The sequence below is a fragment of the Eschrichtius robustus genome, chromosome 6 (assembly GCF_028021215.1).
Source record: "Eschrichtius robustus isolate mEscRob2 chromosome 6, mEscRob2.pri, whole genome shotgun sequence".
Taxonomy (NCBI): domain Eukaryota; kingdom Metazoa; phylum Chordata; class Mammalia; order Artiodactyla; family Eschrichtiidae; genus Eschrichtius; species Eschrichtius robustus.
The window spans coordinates 15,844,905-15,862,982 of record NC_090829.1 but is presented as its reverse complement, the minus strand read 5'-3'; the positions used below and the strand labels follow the sequence as shown (position 1 = coordinate 15,862,982).

The following is an 18,078-nucleotide window of genomic DNA, read 5'->3' as shown; positions in this document are numbered from 1 at the left end:
TCCACTTTTTAAATTTCAGCAAATAATGAAAACTTGTAGCCCAAATAAAACACCTCATCGGGTCAGAAGTAGCCGGCCTAGGGGCTGCCAGTTTGCAGTCTCTGTCATTAAGCAGGTGTCATTTCAGCAGAGGTGGCAGGAGATGAAACAGGAAATGTTGGCAAAAACCAGACATGAAGGGACTGTGTGCTATGCTGAGGAACCTAGACTTTACCTAGCGTGCAATAAGAAGTTTCAGTTGGGAGTGAAATAGATGACTGGCAGATCAGTGGAGAACTATGGTTTGAGAGAGAAAAGACTGGAGGCAGGGAGACCAGCCGGGGCTGTTGCAGTGTTTTGGCAAATGATGCACAGGGTCTGAACCAGGGAAATGTGGAAAGTGGAAAGGAGGGCACAGACATGAGAGATATTTAGAAGGAAAATATATAGGATTTAGTGATTAATTGGATAAGCTGAGTTAAGGAGAAGGAGAGCTATCAAGACTGCATCTGAAGCACTTGGTGTGTGTTGCTGGGAAGATCAAAGTGCTTAACGTGAATTAGAGAACTCAGTTGAAGGGTCTTTGGAGCTGGGGACATAGCCAGGATGAAAACTGCCTCTCTTTTGTGTATATGGAGTTTCCAGTGCCTCTGGGAGGTCTGAAATCGTATATCAAGCAGGTGATACAGTAAACAAATGTGAAGTCATCAATAAGTGCTAGATTTTCATTTGGAAGTCATATGTAAACAAGCGGTCATTAAATTGTAGAGAGCATGAGGAATGAGGAAGAGAGGGAACCCCACAAAGAAGCCTGAGAAGGGAGGGTCAGCGACACAGGAGTAGAACGTGTCCTGGAAGTGGTCAGCAGCATCTCTGCAGCAGAGGTTGAAGGGTTGAGTGAAAAGTGAGCTCAGGAGGAACAGTGGGGAGGGGCGGGGGGAGACGAGGTAATGAGGATAATTGCTCACATTAATGAGTGGTTGCTAGAGCCAGGCATTGTTCTAACTACTTTAAATTTACTAATTTGTTTAATCCTCCCAATGACCCACTATCCCAATTTTACAGAGGGCAAACTGAGACCGGGGTTGAGTAACCTACCCACTGATTCCAGGCAGTTGGGCTCCTTTATGCTTGACTATATGCTCTAACACAGTAAAATTCATTTTCCAGGCATTTCATTGATAAAGGTAGGCAACAGGGACTCCAGATTAAGGAAGGATGTTTAGGACGGGAGGTTAAAGTTAGTAAACCAACTACTGTATTTTAAATTAGCATTATGAATTAAAACTGTCAGAACTGACAGTAATCTTACCACATTCTATTTCTTTTCTTTCTTATGGTCCTGATCCCTGCTCTGTATCCAGCACCCAACACACACACACGCGCGCGCGCGCGCACACACACACACAAACACACAAACACACACACACACAGTTCCTTTATAATAACTTCTGTTGGAGACTTAAAATGCAGGGAAGGAGGAAGGGCCAGGCACGGAGAACACCTACCAGAAATGTCCTCAGTGTATAGGGATTTTTAGTCAGAGCTATGTGAGTGAACAAGTGCCGTGTTGGTGGTGAAATTTGGGAATGAGGAAGCAGGGGTTTGATAAGACATGGTCATACTGTTTTTCAGTTTGTCTCCTGGGTATTATGAAGGCAGAAGAAATGTGCACACCTTCCACCCTCGTGTTAGAAGGTGGCGCTGCCATTCTCAGTAATGAGAGCAGGAGAGAATGGCGTCGGAGGCTTCCTGTCCTCTCACGTCTCCGCCTCAGGGACTCCGCAGGCTCCCAGGAGCTCTGTGGGGATGGACGTCAAGGAAGGACGTGCAGATACTGACTGCTGCTGGCTGAAAGTGCTCTGCTCCCTGATTCTAACAGCAGATGGAGAGTTACAACAAAACCAACATAGACAATTTTTTCTTCTCTTCCATTAACTAAAATGTCTCATTCACTGGACGCATTTTTCTCTCCTGTTCCCAGCAGCTCCAAATCACAATGGAACCTATCTCAGACTCAAGGACACCAATCATGTGATTCCCTACTCGGGCTTATCTCTGTAACTCTGTTTCTTTGAAAAAATGGAGGATTTTTTAAAAAAAGAATTAAAATGAGACATTTATTATATTAAAAACTCAATATAATAATGAAATAATGAAAGATCAAAGAAGAAAGACACAAATCACCTTAGTTTTTATACAAATAGTATCTGGTGAACGTGATTTCAGACATTTCTCTGTACAGATATACTGACAAGAAGGCAGTCTAGAGGGAGGAATAAATAAAAATAGACAGAAATTATTTTTGTTGGCTCATTGCAATAAGACAGACCACACGCCAGAGGAATGGTGGGGCATCTCACCAAACAAAGGAAAAGAAAGAATTATTATAGGATTTGAGGTCAGGGTGGAGTTTAGGTGGATATTACAGAAAGCAGAGTGTTGCTAGACTCAAAGCAAAGCAGGGCTGTATGTAAAAAGGTGAACATCAGGTCTGGTCTGCAAAGTGGACCCAGGGTCTGTTTCCTTGGTTACTAGAAAGTTGAGAGATGTGGAGTGTTGTGTTCAGAACGCCCTACCTGCAGCTGTTCCCCAGAGTGTAAATAGAGGAGTTAGGAAACAAAGGGGCAAACTGGAGAGTTGTTTAGAAGGCAAAATCAGCAGAACTTGCTGACATTGGATGTGGAATGAGGGGAAAGAGTGAATTGAAATTTGACTCCTCAGTTTATGACTCCTGTGAGTGGGTAGCAGACCATGTCTTTACCCAGTATGAAATATATGGAAACAATAGTTGGATTAGGGAAGCAGGAGAGGGAAGGAGTAAGATGATCACCTCACTTTTCTGTCTGTTGGGCTTCCAATTGCTGTGCGAACTCGACCGTATAGATGCACAGGCAGGAGGAGGTGTGAGTGTGGGATGCTGGAAGCAGGGGTGAGCACAATAGATGTAGATGCCCAGGAGTCATTCTCATTGCTTACGGAGGGCCTGGAAAAGCACTGGATCAAGAGAAGAACCCCGGGAAGATTACCTTACTTTTCAGAACTGGTAGGAGGAGCCCACAGTAAGACCACAAGAGGACAGAGAGGTAGGAAGCAAAGCGAAGAGCTGCTGTGTCAGAGAAGCTGGGAGAGGGTTCCAAGGAAGGGTGAGTGGTCAGCCATATCAAGTTAGTAAACAGACTCAAGGATGAAAGAACAAATTGGTTTTCACCAATTTGGTGGCTGGCAGGTGGGTGGTAACCTTGACCCGAGTAGCTGCAGGGATGTGAGTGGAGCAGAAGACTGATTTCTCTGTGTTCAGCCATTAATAACCAGTGAGGGGTGGGAAGAATAAGGCTCCACCTTTCAGGAGCTCCACTAAGAATGGGAGGAGACAGGGCAGTGACTGCCATGGGAGGCGGGGTCAAGCGATGATTTTTAGCAAGAAGAGTTTCCAGTGATTCACTTTTCCAAGCAGTAAGAGTCAGGACTTCACGTATACCTGATGAAATTTATGAAAAATATTTTAAATGTGTAAATCGTCTATATTCTTTTTCTGTACTGCCTTGAATGCTCCATCTCAATACTTACTCTGCATCCTCCTTCCTTCCCCTTCCCCAGCAACACACACACACACACACACACACACACATACGCACACACACGCACACAACACACACACAGCCTTATACACTTGATTATATTATAATGACCATGCAGACCCCTTTTAGAAAGAATTCCTACTTGGACTGTACCCAGGAGGTATGGCTATGGGAAAGAGCAAATGAATCTTGAGCTCTGAAGGAAGGGCTAGTTGCACATGTATTTAGTCCTTCCAGACCAAACATTTAGGGAAAAAATGAAGTTTTTAAAAGACAAAACCAATAATAGCTTTTATTTTTATTTTGTCCCACAGAGGTGCCACCACCAAACTGAAGGCAACCAAACCACTCAGACCAGCAAAACCAGGGGAAGCTATGGGTCCAGTGAGCTCCCATCTCCATCAGGTGGTGGCCCCACTCTTGGATTTTAAACTTTGTGGAAATTGCAGACTTCCAGGAGTTCTGTGGGGACAGAGCAGAGGGGTAGGACAGTTAATATCTACCTATATTTATTTTCTGTTAAGTGAATCAGCAGTTAAGCCTGATACAAAAGTGCTCAGACCCGTTGCCCTGCTCTTCTGATGGAGGGGCCTGGCCGTCCTCCTAGTGGCCTCCTGCTCCTGCCTGCACAGCTCCTGTGCCTACAGCGGGCAGTGTCTCACACCAAGGATGGTAACAGGATTTCCCTGCCCTACATCATCCCCCATCTTGTGTCCTACGGGCAGGGCTCACACGCCTGAGTCCATGTGGCTGGAACGAGCCTGGGAGGACTGTCCTCTCTGATCCAAGTGAGGAACTAACATAACGAGATGCACTAAGCACCCAGCACGTGCCAGTTTCCGTCCTGGGAGCTGGGGATGGAGAAGGGTACAGCAGGGCCAGAGTCTCCGCCCCCTCACAGACTATGTAGGTTAGGTAAATACAACCTGGGTACTCAGAACAGTGGCCATGGATCCTTCCTTATACCAGAATTATGTGGGCAGCTGTTAAAATGCAGAAACCCTGAACCTGGCACAGGCTTGCTGAATCAGTATCCCCAGGGCCTGGGAATCAGTATCTTCAGGACTGTGGCTTATGGACCTGCACTCTGCAGTTGAAGAATAACCTCCCTATAGCTACATGGTATTCTCCCACATCTTCCAAATGATTCCAAGTCATTAAATGATGTCCAACATAGCTATAGCACAAAGGTGTGTTTTACTGTATTCTAATTCTTAGAAAACTGGTGTTCTAGATAAGTACAGGCATACCTCATTTTATTGTGCTTCGCTTTATTGCACTTCACAGATGTTGTGTTTTTTACAAATTGAAGGTTTGTGGTAACCCTGCATCAAGCAAGTCTACTGGTGCCATTTTCCCAATAACATTTGCTAACTTCATGTCTCTGTGTCACATTTTGGTAATTCTTGAAATATTTCAGACTTTTTCATTATTATTATATATTTGTTACGGTGATCTGTGGTCAGTAATCTTTGGTGTTACTATTGTTAATTGTTTTGGGGCACCACAAGCCATGCCCATTAAGATGACAAACTTAATCGATAAATGTTGTGTGTGTTCTGACTGCTCCACCAGCACAACAATATTGAAATTAGGCCAGTTAATAACCCTACACTGGCCTCTAAATGTTCAAGTGAAAGGAAGAGTTGCACATCTCTCACTTTAAATCAAAAGCTAGATGTGATTAAGCTTAGTGAGGAAGGCCTCTCCAAAGCCAAGCTGGGCATCTTGTGCCAAACACTTAGTCAAGTTGTGGACGCAAAGGAAAAGTTCTTGAAGGAAGTTAAAAGTGCTGCTCCAGTGGACACAGAAATGATAAGAAACAGCCTTATTCCTGATATGGAGAAAGTTTTAGTGGCCTAGATAAAGGATCAAACCAGCCACAACATTCCCTTAAGCTAAAGCCTAATCCAGAGCAAGGCCCTAACTCTCTTCAGTTCTGTGAAGGCTGAGAGAGGTGAGGAAGCTGCAGGAGAAATGTCTGAAGCCAGCAGAGGTTGGTTCATGAGGTTTAAGGAAAGAAGCCATCTCCATAACATAAAAGTGCAAAGTGAAGCAGCAAGTGCTGATGTAGAAGCTACAGCAGGTTACACAGAAGACCTACCTAAGATAGTTAATGAAGGTGGCTACACTAAACAACAGATTTTCCATGTAGACAAAACAGCCTTCTATTGGAAGAAGATGCCATCTAGGACTTTCATAGCTAGAGAGGAGAAGTCAATGCCTGGCTTCAAAGGTTCAAAGGACAGGCTGACTCTCTTGTTAGGGGCTAATGACTTGAAGTTGAAGCCAATGCTCATTTACCATTTCAAAAATCCTAGGGCCCTTAAGAATTATGCTCAGTCTCCTCTCATGTGCTCTATAAAGGGAACAACAAAGCCTGGATGACAGTACCTCTGTTTACAATATGGTTTACTGAATATTTTAAGCCCACTATTGAGACCTACTGCTCAGAAAAAAAGATTCCTTTCAAAATAAGACTGCTCACTGACAATGTACCTGGTAACCCAAGAGCTCTGATGGAGATGTACAATATTAGTGTTGTTTTCATGCCTGCTAACACAACATCCATTCTGCAGCCCATGGATCAAGGAGTCATTCTGACTCTCAAGTCTCATTATGAAAGAAATATATTCCATAAGGCTATAGCTGCCATAGATAGTGATTCCTCTGATGGGTCTGGGCAAAGTCAACTGAAAACCTTCTGGAAAGGATTCCTCATTCTAGATGCCATTAAGAACATTTGTGATTCATGGAGAAAGGTCAAAATATCATCATGAACAGGAGTTTGAAAGAAGTTGATTCCAACCCTCATAGGTGACTATAAGGGGTTCAAAACTTCAGTGGAGGAAGTAAATGCAGATGTGGTGGAAATAGCAAGAGACCTAGAATTAGAAGAGGAGCCTGAAGATGTGACTGACTTGCTGCAATCTCATGATAGAACTTTAATGAATAAGGAGTTGCTTCTCATGGATGAGCAAAGAGAGTGGTTTCTTGGGATGAAGTCTACTCATGGTGAAGATGCTGTGAAGATTGTTGAAATGACAACAAAGGATTTAGAATAAACTTAGTTGACAAACTAATGGCAGGGCTTGAGAGGATGGAACTCCAATTTTGAAAGAAGTTCTGCTGTGGGTAAAATGCTATCAAACAGCATTGCATGCTACAGAGAAATCGTTCATAAAAGAAGAGTCAATTGATGGGGCAAACTTAATTGTCATCTTATTTTAAGAAATTGCCAGTCACCTCAGCCTTCAGCAACCACCACCCTGATCAGTCAGCAGCCATCACCATCGACGTAAGACCCTCCACCAGCAAAGAGATTATGACTTGCTGAAGGCTCAGATGATGGTTAGCATTTTTTAGCAATAAAGTATTTTTTAACAAAGGTACGTACATTGTTAGACACTTTTTAGACATAATGCTATTGCACACTTTATACTGTAGTATAAACATAACTTTTATATGCACTGGAAAACCAAAACCTTCATATGTCTTGCTTTATTGCAATATTCCTTTATTGCAATAGTCTGAAACTGAACCTGCAATCTCTCTGAGGTATGCCTGTGGTGTGCATGGCAACTTGAGAGTTACTGGAACTTACCATCGTTCAAGCTCTCAAGAGCAGCACCATGTAAAAGAACTCTCTGCGATGCTGGAAATGTTCTCTTTGCTCATCTATGTGGAGACACGTGTATCTATTGCGTGCTTGAATTATGGCTGGTATGACTGAGGAACTAAATTTAAAATTTTGTTTAATATTAATACAAATTTAAATACCCACATGTAGCTACAGGCTACCATTTTGAGCAAGGCAGCACTGTATAAAAAGGTGTTTAGAGCAGAGCAATTGGCATGGGCACATAACTCTCTTCCTCTTCTTAGTAATAGCATGGAATTCTACATGTCCAGGCAGTCACTACCTCAGTGCCTTCAGCCCGTGCCCCCTTACGATCTGCCCATGCAAGTTAGCCTTTCATTCATGCTGGGATTGCATTGTTTCCTCAGCATTTCATCTGTCCGTTGGTCATCTCCTGGGGACTGCAGCCCGCTCCTCCTTTTGTATCCAGCACCCAGAACCCCGCACATGTTCGCTTTGCAGATTCCCCAATGCTGTTCCTCTTACTCACTTGAGGTTGAGCATTGTCTCAGGTTAGCCACAGCTGTGACATACTCATTTCCTAAGTAGGATTCATACGTTATTGCGTTCTGAAGTGGAGCCAAACATTTAGTGTCACTCCTGAACAGAAGGTCCTTGGTTTCTGAGTGGAACAAACAAAAACTGCTCGAGCAGTCACTTCCATGTTTTCCAAATTCATCCTGTCAAATGGACAGAAGGTGCATGAGGACCTGTGGCAAAGAGCTGCTGGGAACACATGGATGGGATGGAGGAGACTGGAAGCTGGGAACCAGCCCTGGGAAGAGAGGGAAGCTGCAGAGGATGCCTCAGGATCTTTCCACATCCATCACCTGGCATTCATACAATTATGGACCACAAATCTATGCTTCCATGAGGCCTCAAAGTCCTCTGTAGGGTCCATCCTGTTCCCATCTCCTTGGGGAAGTCCCTGCCTCCCGCCCACTGCTGAATTCTCTGATCTCTCTTCCTCACTTCATTGGCCATGGTCTTGGGGGCGGCTTCCAGAAAATGAGAGGGCAGAAGCATGTCCCTTTTAAGTATTATTGTCAAAGAAAATATTAAATATGAGCAACCCAGTGAGGAGTGGTACAGGTAGCTGTTAAAAGTTCATATTTGACTGCATCTTTGATCCTATCTTGATAAGAGGCTCGACTCCTCCAGGCCTTCTAAGATTATAAGTGAAATAATGATTACAGAAAGTTTAGCATTCCATCCAGCACTTAGGAAATGTTCATTAAATACTAATTATTAGTACCATTTACCTTCAGAGGACTCACAAAGGTATGCTATCTTAATTTTTAAAAGAAGAAAACCAATGGTGGATCAACAGACAGGAAGCTGTCCCTGAGGGGAGGGTGGTGTTTGTGGGTGGAGGGGTCTTTAGGATTAAAATACTCAGGCAGTCTCTCTCCCCACAAGGCCAGCCCTGGGTTGCTTATTTTCCGCAGAGGACAAGTTCCCTCAGGGTAGGTTCCTGGGTTCTTCTGCCTGTTGGAATGGTTCTTAGTCTGCCTAAGCAAGAGAAACACAGTCCACATTTCATGACTTGTATCTAGAACGGCTGGGAAATAGGATCAGTCACCTTCATTTTAAAAAAGGCAGAAGTGGGGAAAATGAGGGTACCACAGAGCAAGGTCAGAGTCGAGCTGGAAGGCAGGTACTTGGACCCTGGGACACGTGCATCAGATGGGGTCTGATCTCTAGTGAGCAGAAGATACAAGCAGAGCGAGGCCTGGGAGATCCAGTTCCACAATCCATGCCCTCTCAGTTCTAACTTCCAGGAAAAGAATGCTGGGGTACGGGCTGGGACTCAGCTGGGAAATCCCCAAATAATCCACACGCACCCAAGAAGAAAGGGTTGGAGGCCCTGTCTGTGCCATACCTGCTGTGCGTCTAATATTTCGCGAACACAGGCTGCCTTATCTTCCCGTGAGACCACAGCATGATTCGGGGCTTGGGCCAGGAAGCAATTACTAGCCTCCTCCACAGACTTTCTGGTTCCGTCGGTGCACAGCAGCTGAAAATCCTCCTCCTGCAGTGTTTTTGCCCACTCTTCAGGGTTATTTCCTGGGTACAGAAAAGGTGGGTCAGCCACAGTTTTGATCAAGGCACACCTCACTGGGGAGATGTGACCAACCCACTGGCGTGTGGAGGGCCTGGACCCAGTGGCCAGCAGGGGTTACAGTAATGTGGAGAGGAAGAGAGTTACCAGGAATTCCCAGAGACCACTCCTTTCAATCTGCCCACCCAGCCAGGGGAGGGTGAACCACATTCTACGGATGCTGTTCAAAATGATCTTCATTTCTACTAAATTCCAAAGCATTTGGATCTCCTGCTCCAGTGTAGAAAGAACGTGACCCTCTAAGCAGGTTTGTGCTATACCATCTGGCACTAGCAAGCAAAAGAACTTTCCCCAGAGGCCCTTTTGGAAGGGCCAAAGGTTTCACTTTTATGAGTGAAATCTGGCTCACTCATACTAGTTCTATGTGGAATGCACGCATGCCTCTGTGCATACAGGTCCATATCCTGTTCTCAGCCCCTTGCTTCATCTTTTCTGTATTCTCTCTGAAAAAAGAACATCTCACCCATTCTCAAGGTTTAAGGTCCTTCCTCCTAAGGCAATTCTCAGATAAGTTTTCCCGGTTTTTGCTTCTCTCCTAAAATACAGGATTGCAGTCTTTTTCTTAATTTAATTTTCTCATTTAATTGAAAAACTAATATATGAATGCAGTATTTTAAAAGTTTAAATTTATATATAGAGTAAAAATATCCCTTTTCCTACACTCTCCAAAGGTACACTTTTGGTTTTTATAGAAAACTCCAAATTGCCTGCCTTTCCTCCCACCAGTACCTGCACATATCTTTGCTCACATGTTAACATTTCTCCTTTCTTTTCTTACCCATCCCTCCAACTCAACACCTTCCAAGTGAAATCCATCCTTATTCTCTCCAAACCCATTCTGTTCTACTTAGTACTTTAAGCATTTATTCAGTACCATGTTCTCAGCCTTCTGCAAGACACAATCTTATTGGAGGGGGGAAATAGCACACATACCAAAATCAAAAATGCAGGGCACAGATAATAACATTTTGTATTTTGTGTAACACTCTCTAAACGCTGTGTGAGCTAGGGAACCAGCACAGTGAGAGCACATTAACTCAGGAAGGCTAGCTGGAGAAGGCAAGGTTTCAGGTGTGTCCTGTAACATGTGTAGGCCTGAGAGGAGGAGAGAGGAACGCTTCTCTGTGAGGGGATGGAGGGCTCCGGCAAGACTCACGGACAGGTACGTGCCCGGTGTTCCTATTGGGTGGAGAAGAACAGCCCCACTGGAACAGAGTCTTGGGCAGTCAGGCTAAACTTGCTCAGATCCTCAAGGCCCTGAGTGTGGGATGGAGTGTGGTACTTAGGTAGGAAGAAAAGTGGGTCTATGAGAACTTATGAATGGAAATCAATGTTAATGTGTGAGCCTGAAATAGGACAACTAGGAAAAATGAGATGGGAGGTGATTTGGTCTGGGTTAGGAGCAGTGGGCATCCAGAAGGGCATGATAAAAAATTTTCTTTCCACTACAAATAATGCTTGTTTACTGCAGCTAATTTGTAAAATGCTACATAGTTTAAGGAAGAAGACTTTGAAACCCAGTATAATCTCACAGCATTCACCTTCAACATTGGTGCATTACTTCTAGTCTCTTTTCTAGACTCATATGATGTGCAGACACATATCTACATAATTAGATCATACAGTCTCTATGCCTTTGTATCCTGGTTCTTCCATATCACAACATACCATAGAATTTAATGAAGACATACATATTCCGAAGAAACAAAAAACATACTGACTGAGAAATTAATCTAGGCTCGACTGGCAGGGCATATAATAAAGACCTCCATGGGGACAGAGGCTGTGTGAAGAGGACTGGGTTTTGAGAGAAGGATGAGGAGTTTGGGTTTATACAGGTTGAGGTTGCAGTGCCAGTGTACTTTGTACATAAAAATGACCACAGGGCAAACAGAGATCCTGGGATGTTATTTAGATGGGAGGTGGGCCTCCTCTATAAATTCCCCTCAGGAGGTAAGGCTTTTGGAGTCTTTGCAAAGAGAGTTGCGGCCTCAAGAGGGGAGCCCTACTTGGAAGGGTACAAAGAGAAATCAAGGGATGACAAAGAACCAGCCTAGGGTAACAGGTAGCAGGAAAAAGGACAGCCCTTAAAGGAAAAAGCAAAAGTAACAGGAGGGAAGAAAGAAAAATTAGCCAAACCAATTATTCCTTCAAGTAAGTACTTAGCAACTTCTGTGTGCCATGTACTGTGGTTGGTGTTGGGATGTAAGAAGAGGAAAAAAGAGCTCCCTGTGGCCACAGTTTATTACAGAATGTGATGAATTCAATAATAAGAGCAATATGGACAGAGGATTCTGTTGTGGGATGGAGGTGTGCCATTGGGGAAGGCGTCTTAGAGGAGTTGGTCCTGCACTAGTTCATTCTAAATGAGTTGTTGGAAAAATCTGAGGTTGGGTAAAGGGACATGACGGAGGGAGGGAAGTAATAGCTGCCTGGACTCTAGGTGGGGATTATAAGCAGTTAGTGATAGAGAGTGGGCAGGTGGAATACTCATTCTTACTGACATTTTTTAAATTTTTGTCTTGTTTGTTAATGTCATGGCCATCTAATATTCACCCACTAGTTTTAGTACCCATTGATGATCCTTGCTTGAATCAATTACTATCTTGGTTGCCAAATGATAGTTTTTTAACTTCATAATTATTTCTGCATCTGTAATTAGCATTCTACAATAAGGAAGATGTTTCCCTTATACTCATTTGTTTAATCAGGATGGACTTATGCGTTCCTATTTTATTCAATGGGTTATTATTTCTTACTACTATTATTATTTCTTTTAAAGCTCAAAATGTCCCAGATTTGGCCAGTGGAGGGCTTTCGCAATGGCTCCTATGTGCTTTGATACGTCCCATCTCTCTGAGCTCTTCAGCATGATGTTCCAGGTTCACCTTATACCTTTCCTGCCCCAGCCACAGAATCAGCTATTTTTCCAAGGGGCCTTGGTTCCTTCTATTGGGGAATGGTTCTAGAAGCCAAGGTCTTGGTGCTCATTCCTACAGGGGTGCCACTGTCTGTATGTTTTTCCCAGTGGACCTATAATATATTTAAATATATATTGGACCTAGAAATATGAGAAATAGTTATAAAGGACCTTTTGAGGATAACTCACAGAATTTGAATAGGGACTGTGGACGTGATGTGTATTAAATCCATGTTAGTATAAATTTCCTGATCTTGCTAATTGTAATGTAGGTATGTGAGAGAAAGTCCTGGTTCTTAGGAAATGTGCACTGAAGTATTTAGGGGAAAGGAGGCACAGTGCCTGCACCTGTAGGAAGGTTCCTGGGAGAGACTCAGGGCCACTGGGAAGCCCATGGTCCTTACCATTCTGCCTATCCAAGAGAACACTTCTCTCTTCACCGAACAAACAGGTTGAGATTCAGAGTTCTGGACCCTGACAGAGTCCATAACACTTCCACAAAGACATCCTGAACACAAGTGAACCAGCGACCCTGATTTATGGGGACAAATGTTATGCACGTACCACCAGTGTTCTCTTTGACAGTCTGGTCCTTCACAAAGGCCACGTCTCCCTTCTCAACCAGACACCTGCAGAGTCCCAGACAGGGAGAGAGAAGAAAAGAGGTCAGAGACACATCTGTCATTCAGAAAGGCCACCTTATAGATCCAGGGCTGGCCATCTGATATCAGCAATTGTGATTCCCATTTGATCACTAATCTATTGTCACTGATCTTACATATTACTAATGCAAGTAATAAAAAGAAAACAAAACCTCTGATATGCTTTGTAGTTATACAATCTCACTTCCACACACTAAATTCTAAATTCTGGCCCAGTTTCTCCAACAGAGCTACGTCCGTTTCCTAGCTTCAACACAGATATTAGAGGGGCAGTTTTCCCGCAGGGTGATTCCTTACTCACAGTCTCCTTGTAAAATTGGAAACTTGTGGGCTGTGAATTGTTCTTACTCTAACTCACAAGCTGGTTATACCTGGAAAATTGGCATAATCTTTGTTTTTCCTTCCCTAGTGAGAATTTTAGTTACAATACCACCATCATTGTGAAGTTGATGGATTCATGAACTACTAAGTGACACAGGCCCAAGTCAGACAGGATAGTTAAAAACTAATAAGGTCGTAAAGTGCACAGGTGTCTCTTTAAAAATGATAAAGACTCCATGAGCTAGAAATGTAACCAAAGATGTAGAAATCATGTACTTTACTTTTGTATTGATATATTTCCATGGTTGTAGGTTCCCCCAGAGGTGAATGGAAGAGCGTGAGCCAAATGCTTGACTCCTGTGTTTATTCAATTATGGTAGGGTTTCCTCACCTGGCACTAGTGACATTAGGGGCCGGATAATTCTTTGTTGTAGGGTGCTGTCCTACGCATGTAGGATGTTTAGCAGCCTCTACCAGTTAGATGCCAGTAGCACTCCCCAACTCCACTGATAATCAAAAACATCTCCAGACACTGCCAAATGTCCCCTGAGGGGCAAATCACCCCCCGCTGAGAACTTCTGACCTGTACCATACTGCCAGTCTTTGCTGTCTATGACAGCCAGGTCTGGAGACCATGTCCTGGAGGGACCTGGATGCCTCTTCCCACAGGTTTCTACTTATGTTTGTAAATGTGACACCCTAACATGCAGGACTAATGGGATAGGAATGTAAGAATCTCACCTGCGTTCCTAAAAAGGAATCTCGTCAGGGCTGGGATTACTATTATTTTTGTATCAGGATTATAATACTCACCTGAAAGCCCCTGAATAGCCATAGTATCTCTCATAGTTATTGGGAAGACACTCCCTTCCCGGAAAACCTTCTGAGCCAATGCACAGAGCACAGAGACTGGAATTTCGTGGAGACCCAGGGGCACAGCCTTCACTGAAAAATTTATCTGTGCAGAAGGATAAAAGAAAGTCAACTCTTCCTGAGTCAATGTCAGTGGCCTTTACCTAACACATCACAGGTGTGTATGGCCCAGGATAGGTAGAACATACTCGTTATGTGACCTGCCATCAACTCAGGACCTGCCAGGGTATAGGCTTTGAAAGGAAACTTAATTGAGGCTGGGAACCATTACAAGTCAGGTGGAGGGGATTCCATCAGCATCCCAATAGTGTCTCACTCACCTAAAGAGAGAGATGGGATGGAGATGATATGAAAGTTGACTAAAAGGGGTAAAATTGAAGGTCTCACTCCCTGAGTTGTGCCACTTGTTTTTGGTGTTTCTTTTCTCTGATAATTATTAGAAGAGCCTTTAACAGAACTTAGAACTCCAAGCTTGAGAAAGTGCTGGGGAATTTCACACACAGTTCAGCTGCTCTCCCATAGCTGTAAAACTGCCAGGAGCCTCAGGAGAGCAGAAGTGCTGCCCTTGCTGGTGTGCAACAGGACTCCTGAATGTCACCCCAGCCACACCTTGCTTCCTGTCAAACTGGTGGCGCAGAACATGGCAGTGCAGAAATGTGATTGCATCTCCAAATCCGCCCCCCTCACACACACACACACACACACACACACACACAGGACTTGCCCGGTTCATAACTGTCTTTAGAGGCCCTCCTAGAAGTAGCTACACATATTTGGAGGTGGCACGGAGGAAGTACTCAGGAAGTTAAAGAAAATAAGAACCATGGGAAAACATGTCCATGGTGAAATTACACACAGATTTTAGGAGGTAGAACTAAGCTCATACCTGAAGATATTCAGAGGACACAGAGAATAAACTGATTTCCACCCCTTTGAAGGGACCTAGGAGCTGAGCAGTCACTTGGTGAGACTGCCAAGATCTTAAAGAGACCCGAGGACCCCTCATACCACGTTGCCTAGAAAGCCCCATGGCAGGGCTTGTAGCTGTCCACCCAATGGCCATTTCCCCTTGCTTCTTCACAACAAAGATCAAGTTTTTTTTCTTTTAATTTTTTCTTCATTAATTTTTTATTGAGATATAATTGACATATAACATTATATTAATTTCAGGAGTACAACATGTTTCGCTACTGTGACTATATTGTGAAATGATCACCACAACAGGTCTAGTTAACATCCATCACCATACAGGGTTAAAATAATTCTTTTCTTTTGGCTAGGACTTCCAAACTATGTTGTATAAAAGTGGCAACAGTGGGAGTCCTTGTCTTATGCCTGACCTTAGAGGGAATGCTTTCAGCTTTCCACTGGTGTGTATGATGTTAGCTGTGGGTTTGTCATATGCGGCCTTTATTATGTTGAGGTATATTCCCTCTATGCCTACTTTCTGGAGAGTTTTTCTCATAAATGGGTGATGAATTTTATCAAAAGCTTTTTCTGTATCTATTGAGATGATCATATGATCTTTTTCTTCGATTTGTTAACGTGGTGTATCACATTAAAATTTTTTTTTCTTGTGATGAGAACTTTTAAGAGCTACTCTCTTAGCAACTTTGAAATGTGCAATACAGCGTTAACTATAGTCACCATGATGTACATTACATCCCCATGACTTTTATTTATTTTATAACCAAAGTTCATACCTTTTGACTACATTCACCCAATTTGCCCATCCCCAACCCCTGCCTCTGGCAACCGCCAATCTGCTCTCTGTGTCTATGAGCTCGGGTTGTTTTGTTTTATTTTTGTTTAGATCCCACATATAAATGAGAACATACGGTATTTGTCTTTCTCTGCCTGACTTATTTCACATAGTGCCCTCAGGGTCCATCCATGGTGTTGCAAGTGGCAAGATTTCTTTCTTTTTTATGACTGAATGATATCCTATTGTATATATATAAACCACAATTTCTTTATCCATTCATTCATGATGGACACTTAGGTTCTTTCCGTGTCATGGCTGTTGTAAATAATGCTGCAGTGAACGTGTGGGTGCATATCTTTTCGAGTTAGTATTTTTGTTTTCTTCCAGTAAATACCCAGAAGTGAAATTGTTGGATCATATGGTAGTTCTATTTTTAATTTTTTGAACAAAAATCTAGTTTTATTTGGGACAGAAACATGCCCAAATAAACGATGACATTTTTCAGCCTCTCTTACAGCTAAATGTGACTATGTATCTAAGTTCAGGGCAATGAGAAGTTAGCTGAAGTAATTGGGCTAGAGTTCCTGAATAGCTCCTTTAACAAGGTGGCACATACTTCAAGTGCCCTTTCTCCTTATTCCTTGAGGTTGCCTGGATCGTGGATATAATGGCAACCATGAGTGACCTTGAAGATGGAGGCCTCATGCTGAGAATGGTGCAGCAGGAAGAGAGAGGAGCCTGGGTTTCTAATGACAGTACCAGCCATGGACTGCTGTCTCTGGTCTTTTTCATGAGAGAGAAAAGTAAACGCATATTCACTTAAGCCATTATGTGCAACTGAAAAGAACCATTCTGATCCACCTCCCAGCCCTACCACTCCTTTTAGATATTTCCTTGAAGTTCACTAAACCAAATTGTATTACCATAGAGCCAGGGCCACAGCATCTTGTACGATACCACACTCTTCCCGGTACACCTCTTCCCACCTGGCCCTGACAACAGCACCCTCCCAGAGCTCACTCACCAAATTCACAGTGGTTAATCTTCTCGTAGAGCAGACCCATGGGGATGTTCCAGCCAGCGGTTCTGTCTACTGCAGTGTGGCAGGACTTCCAGCCTTTCAGATTGTTCCAGTTGAGATCAGGATCTGACGATTTCTTAACCACAGCCACAGCATAGTACCCTGCAAGAAAGACACCCAAAAAGGGAGTATTAACACCCCTGGGCTCTCCAGAGTGTCTAAACCTGCCATCTCCCTAAGGAGTAGAATTATCCCAAACCATTCCTTCTCTCTTTGAAAAGGTCTTCCCAATAACTGACTGAGGGGGGATACAAGTCATTCCAGGAGGTGGAGATTAATCTGAACTTAAAAAACAAAATAATAAGAATACATAACCATCAGAGCAATGGCTGGTGTATAACCCTTCCCCAAATGCATGAAGCTACTGACATAAACCAGCAACTCACCCTCCACTGTGGAATAGTAGAGGAATGGATGCTGAAGGGTACATTAGGAAAGAGTAGTAAATGAGCAATAAACCACAGGGATATTCTGGCCAGATAATTTGTGATAAGGAGAATACAGGTTTGCACCACAATAAATATGCAAAGTGGAAACTGTCAAAATCAAGTTAGCTGCCATGATTAGCAGCAAATACATGCTGATCTTTAAAACTGGTAATAGAAAGAATATCAACTCATGATTTCAGTTTTCCAATTTAATTAATTCAGGAAATTGTTTCCAACAGAAAAGACACAAATCTTACTGTTCATGGAATAAGAATGGTTCTATTTTCAGCTGAAGAGCTTGGTTCCTAGTGTGATGGGGAGAGGCTGAAGGTTGTAACTGGGAAAAGTGATGAGGACAGACTTGCACACGAATGGCTGGAAATGACCTGCAGGGACTTGAGTGTGGGCCCCAGAGCCCACTTTGATAAGATTTCCTGTCTTGCTCCTGCCACATCTTTCCAGATCCACCCCAAGCCAGAGCCCTGGGTGAGAGCCAGGTTGGCCTGGGTGCCTGGGCCTAGCCCTGGCTGGGAGGCTGGGCAATCACATGCCCCTAGACATCTGCCGGTATGAGCCTCTCCCTTCAGCCCTGCCAGGCACGTATCAGCAAGTCTCCTGGGCTGGTGCTAACTCTCATCTAAAACTTTGCTGGCCTCATGCAATGCGAGGCAGTCAGGAGTGGTGGGGAGGGCCTGTATTTGCTTGCTGGATGTCGGAGTCTAGACAACTTGTAATCTCTCTGAGCTGTTGGTCCTCTTATGCATCC

The 18,078-nt window shown here is 43.6% G+C and overlaps 1 protein-coding gene across 1 annotated transcript in view; it reads right to left on the bottom strand.

The window, feature by feature from the left end:
• Positions 1–3,823: 3,823 nt before the first annotated feature.
• LOC137766153 (serotransferrin-like) overlaps positions 3,824–18,078 on the bottom strand; it is a 31,409-nt gene continuing 17,154 nt past the window's right edge. The window contains exons 12-17 of the mRNA XM_068545935.1: positions 16,828–16,986; positions 14,039–14,183; positions 12,807–12,871; positions 9,083–9,267; positions 7,691–7,880; positions 3,824–4,022 (exon numbers count right to left, since the gene is read on the bottom strand). Of these exons, the coding sequence (XP_068402036.1) occupies positions 3,988–4,022; positions 7,691–7,880; positions 9,083–9,267; positions 12,807–12,871; positions 14,039–14,183; positions 16,828–16,986 (779 nt within the window). The 3' untranslated portion in view covers positions 3,824–3,987. The remainder of the gene's footprint in view (positions 4,023–7,690; positions 7,881–9,082; positions 9,268–12,806; positions 12,872–14,038; positions 14,184–16,827; positions 16,987–18,078) is intronic.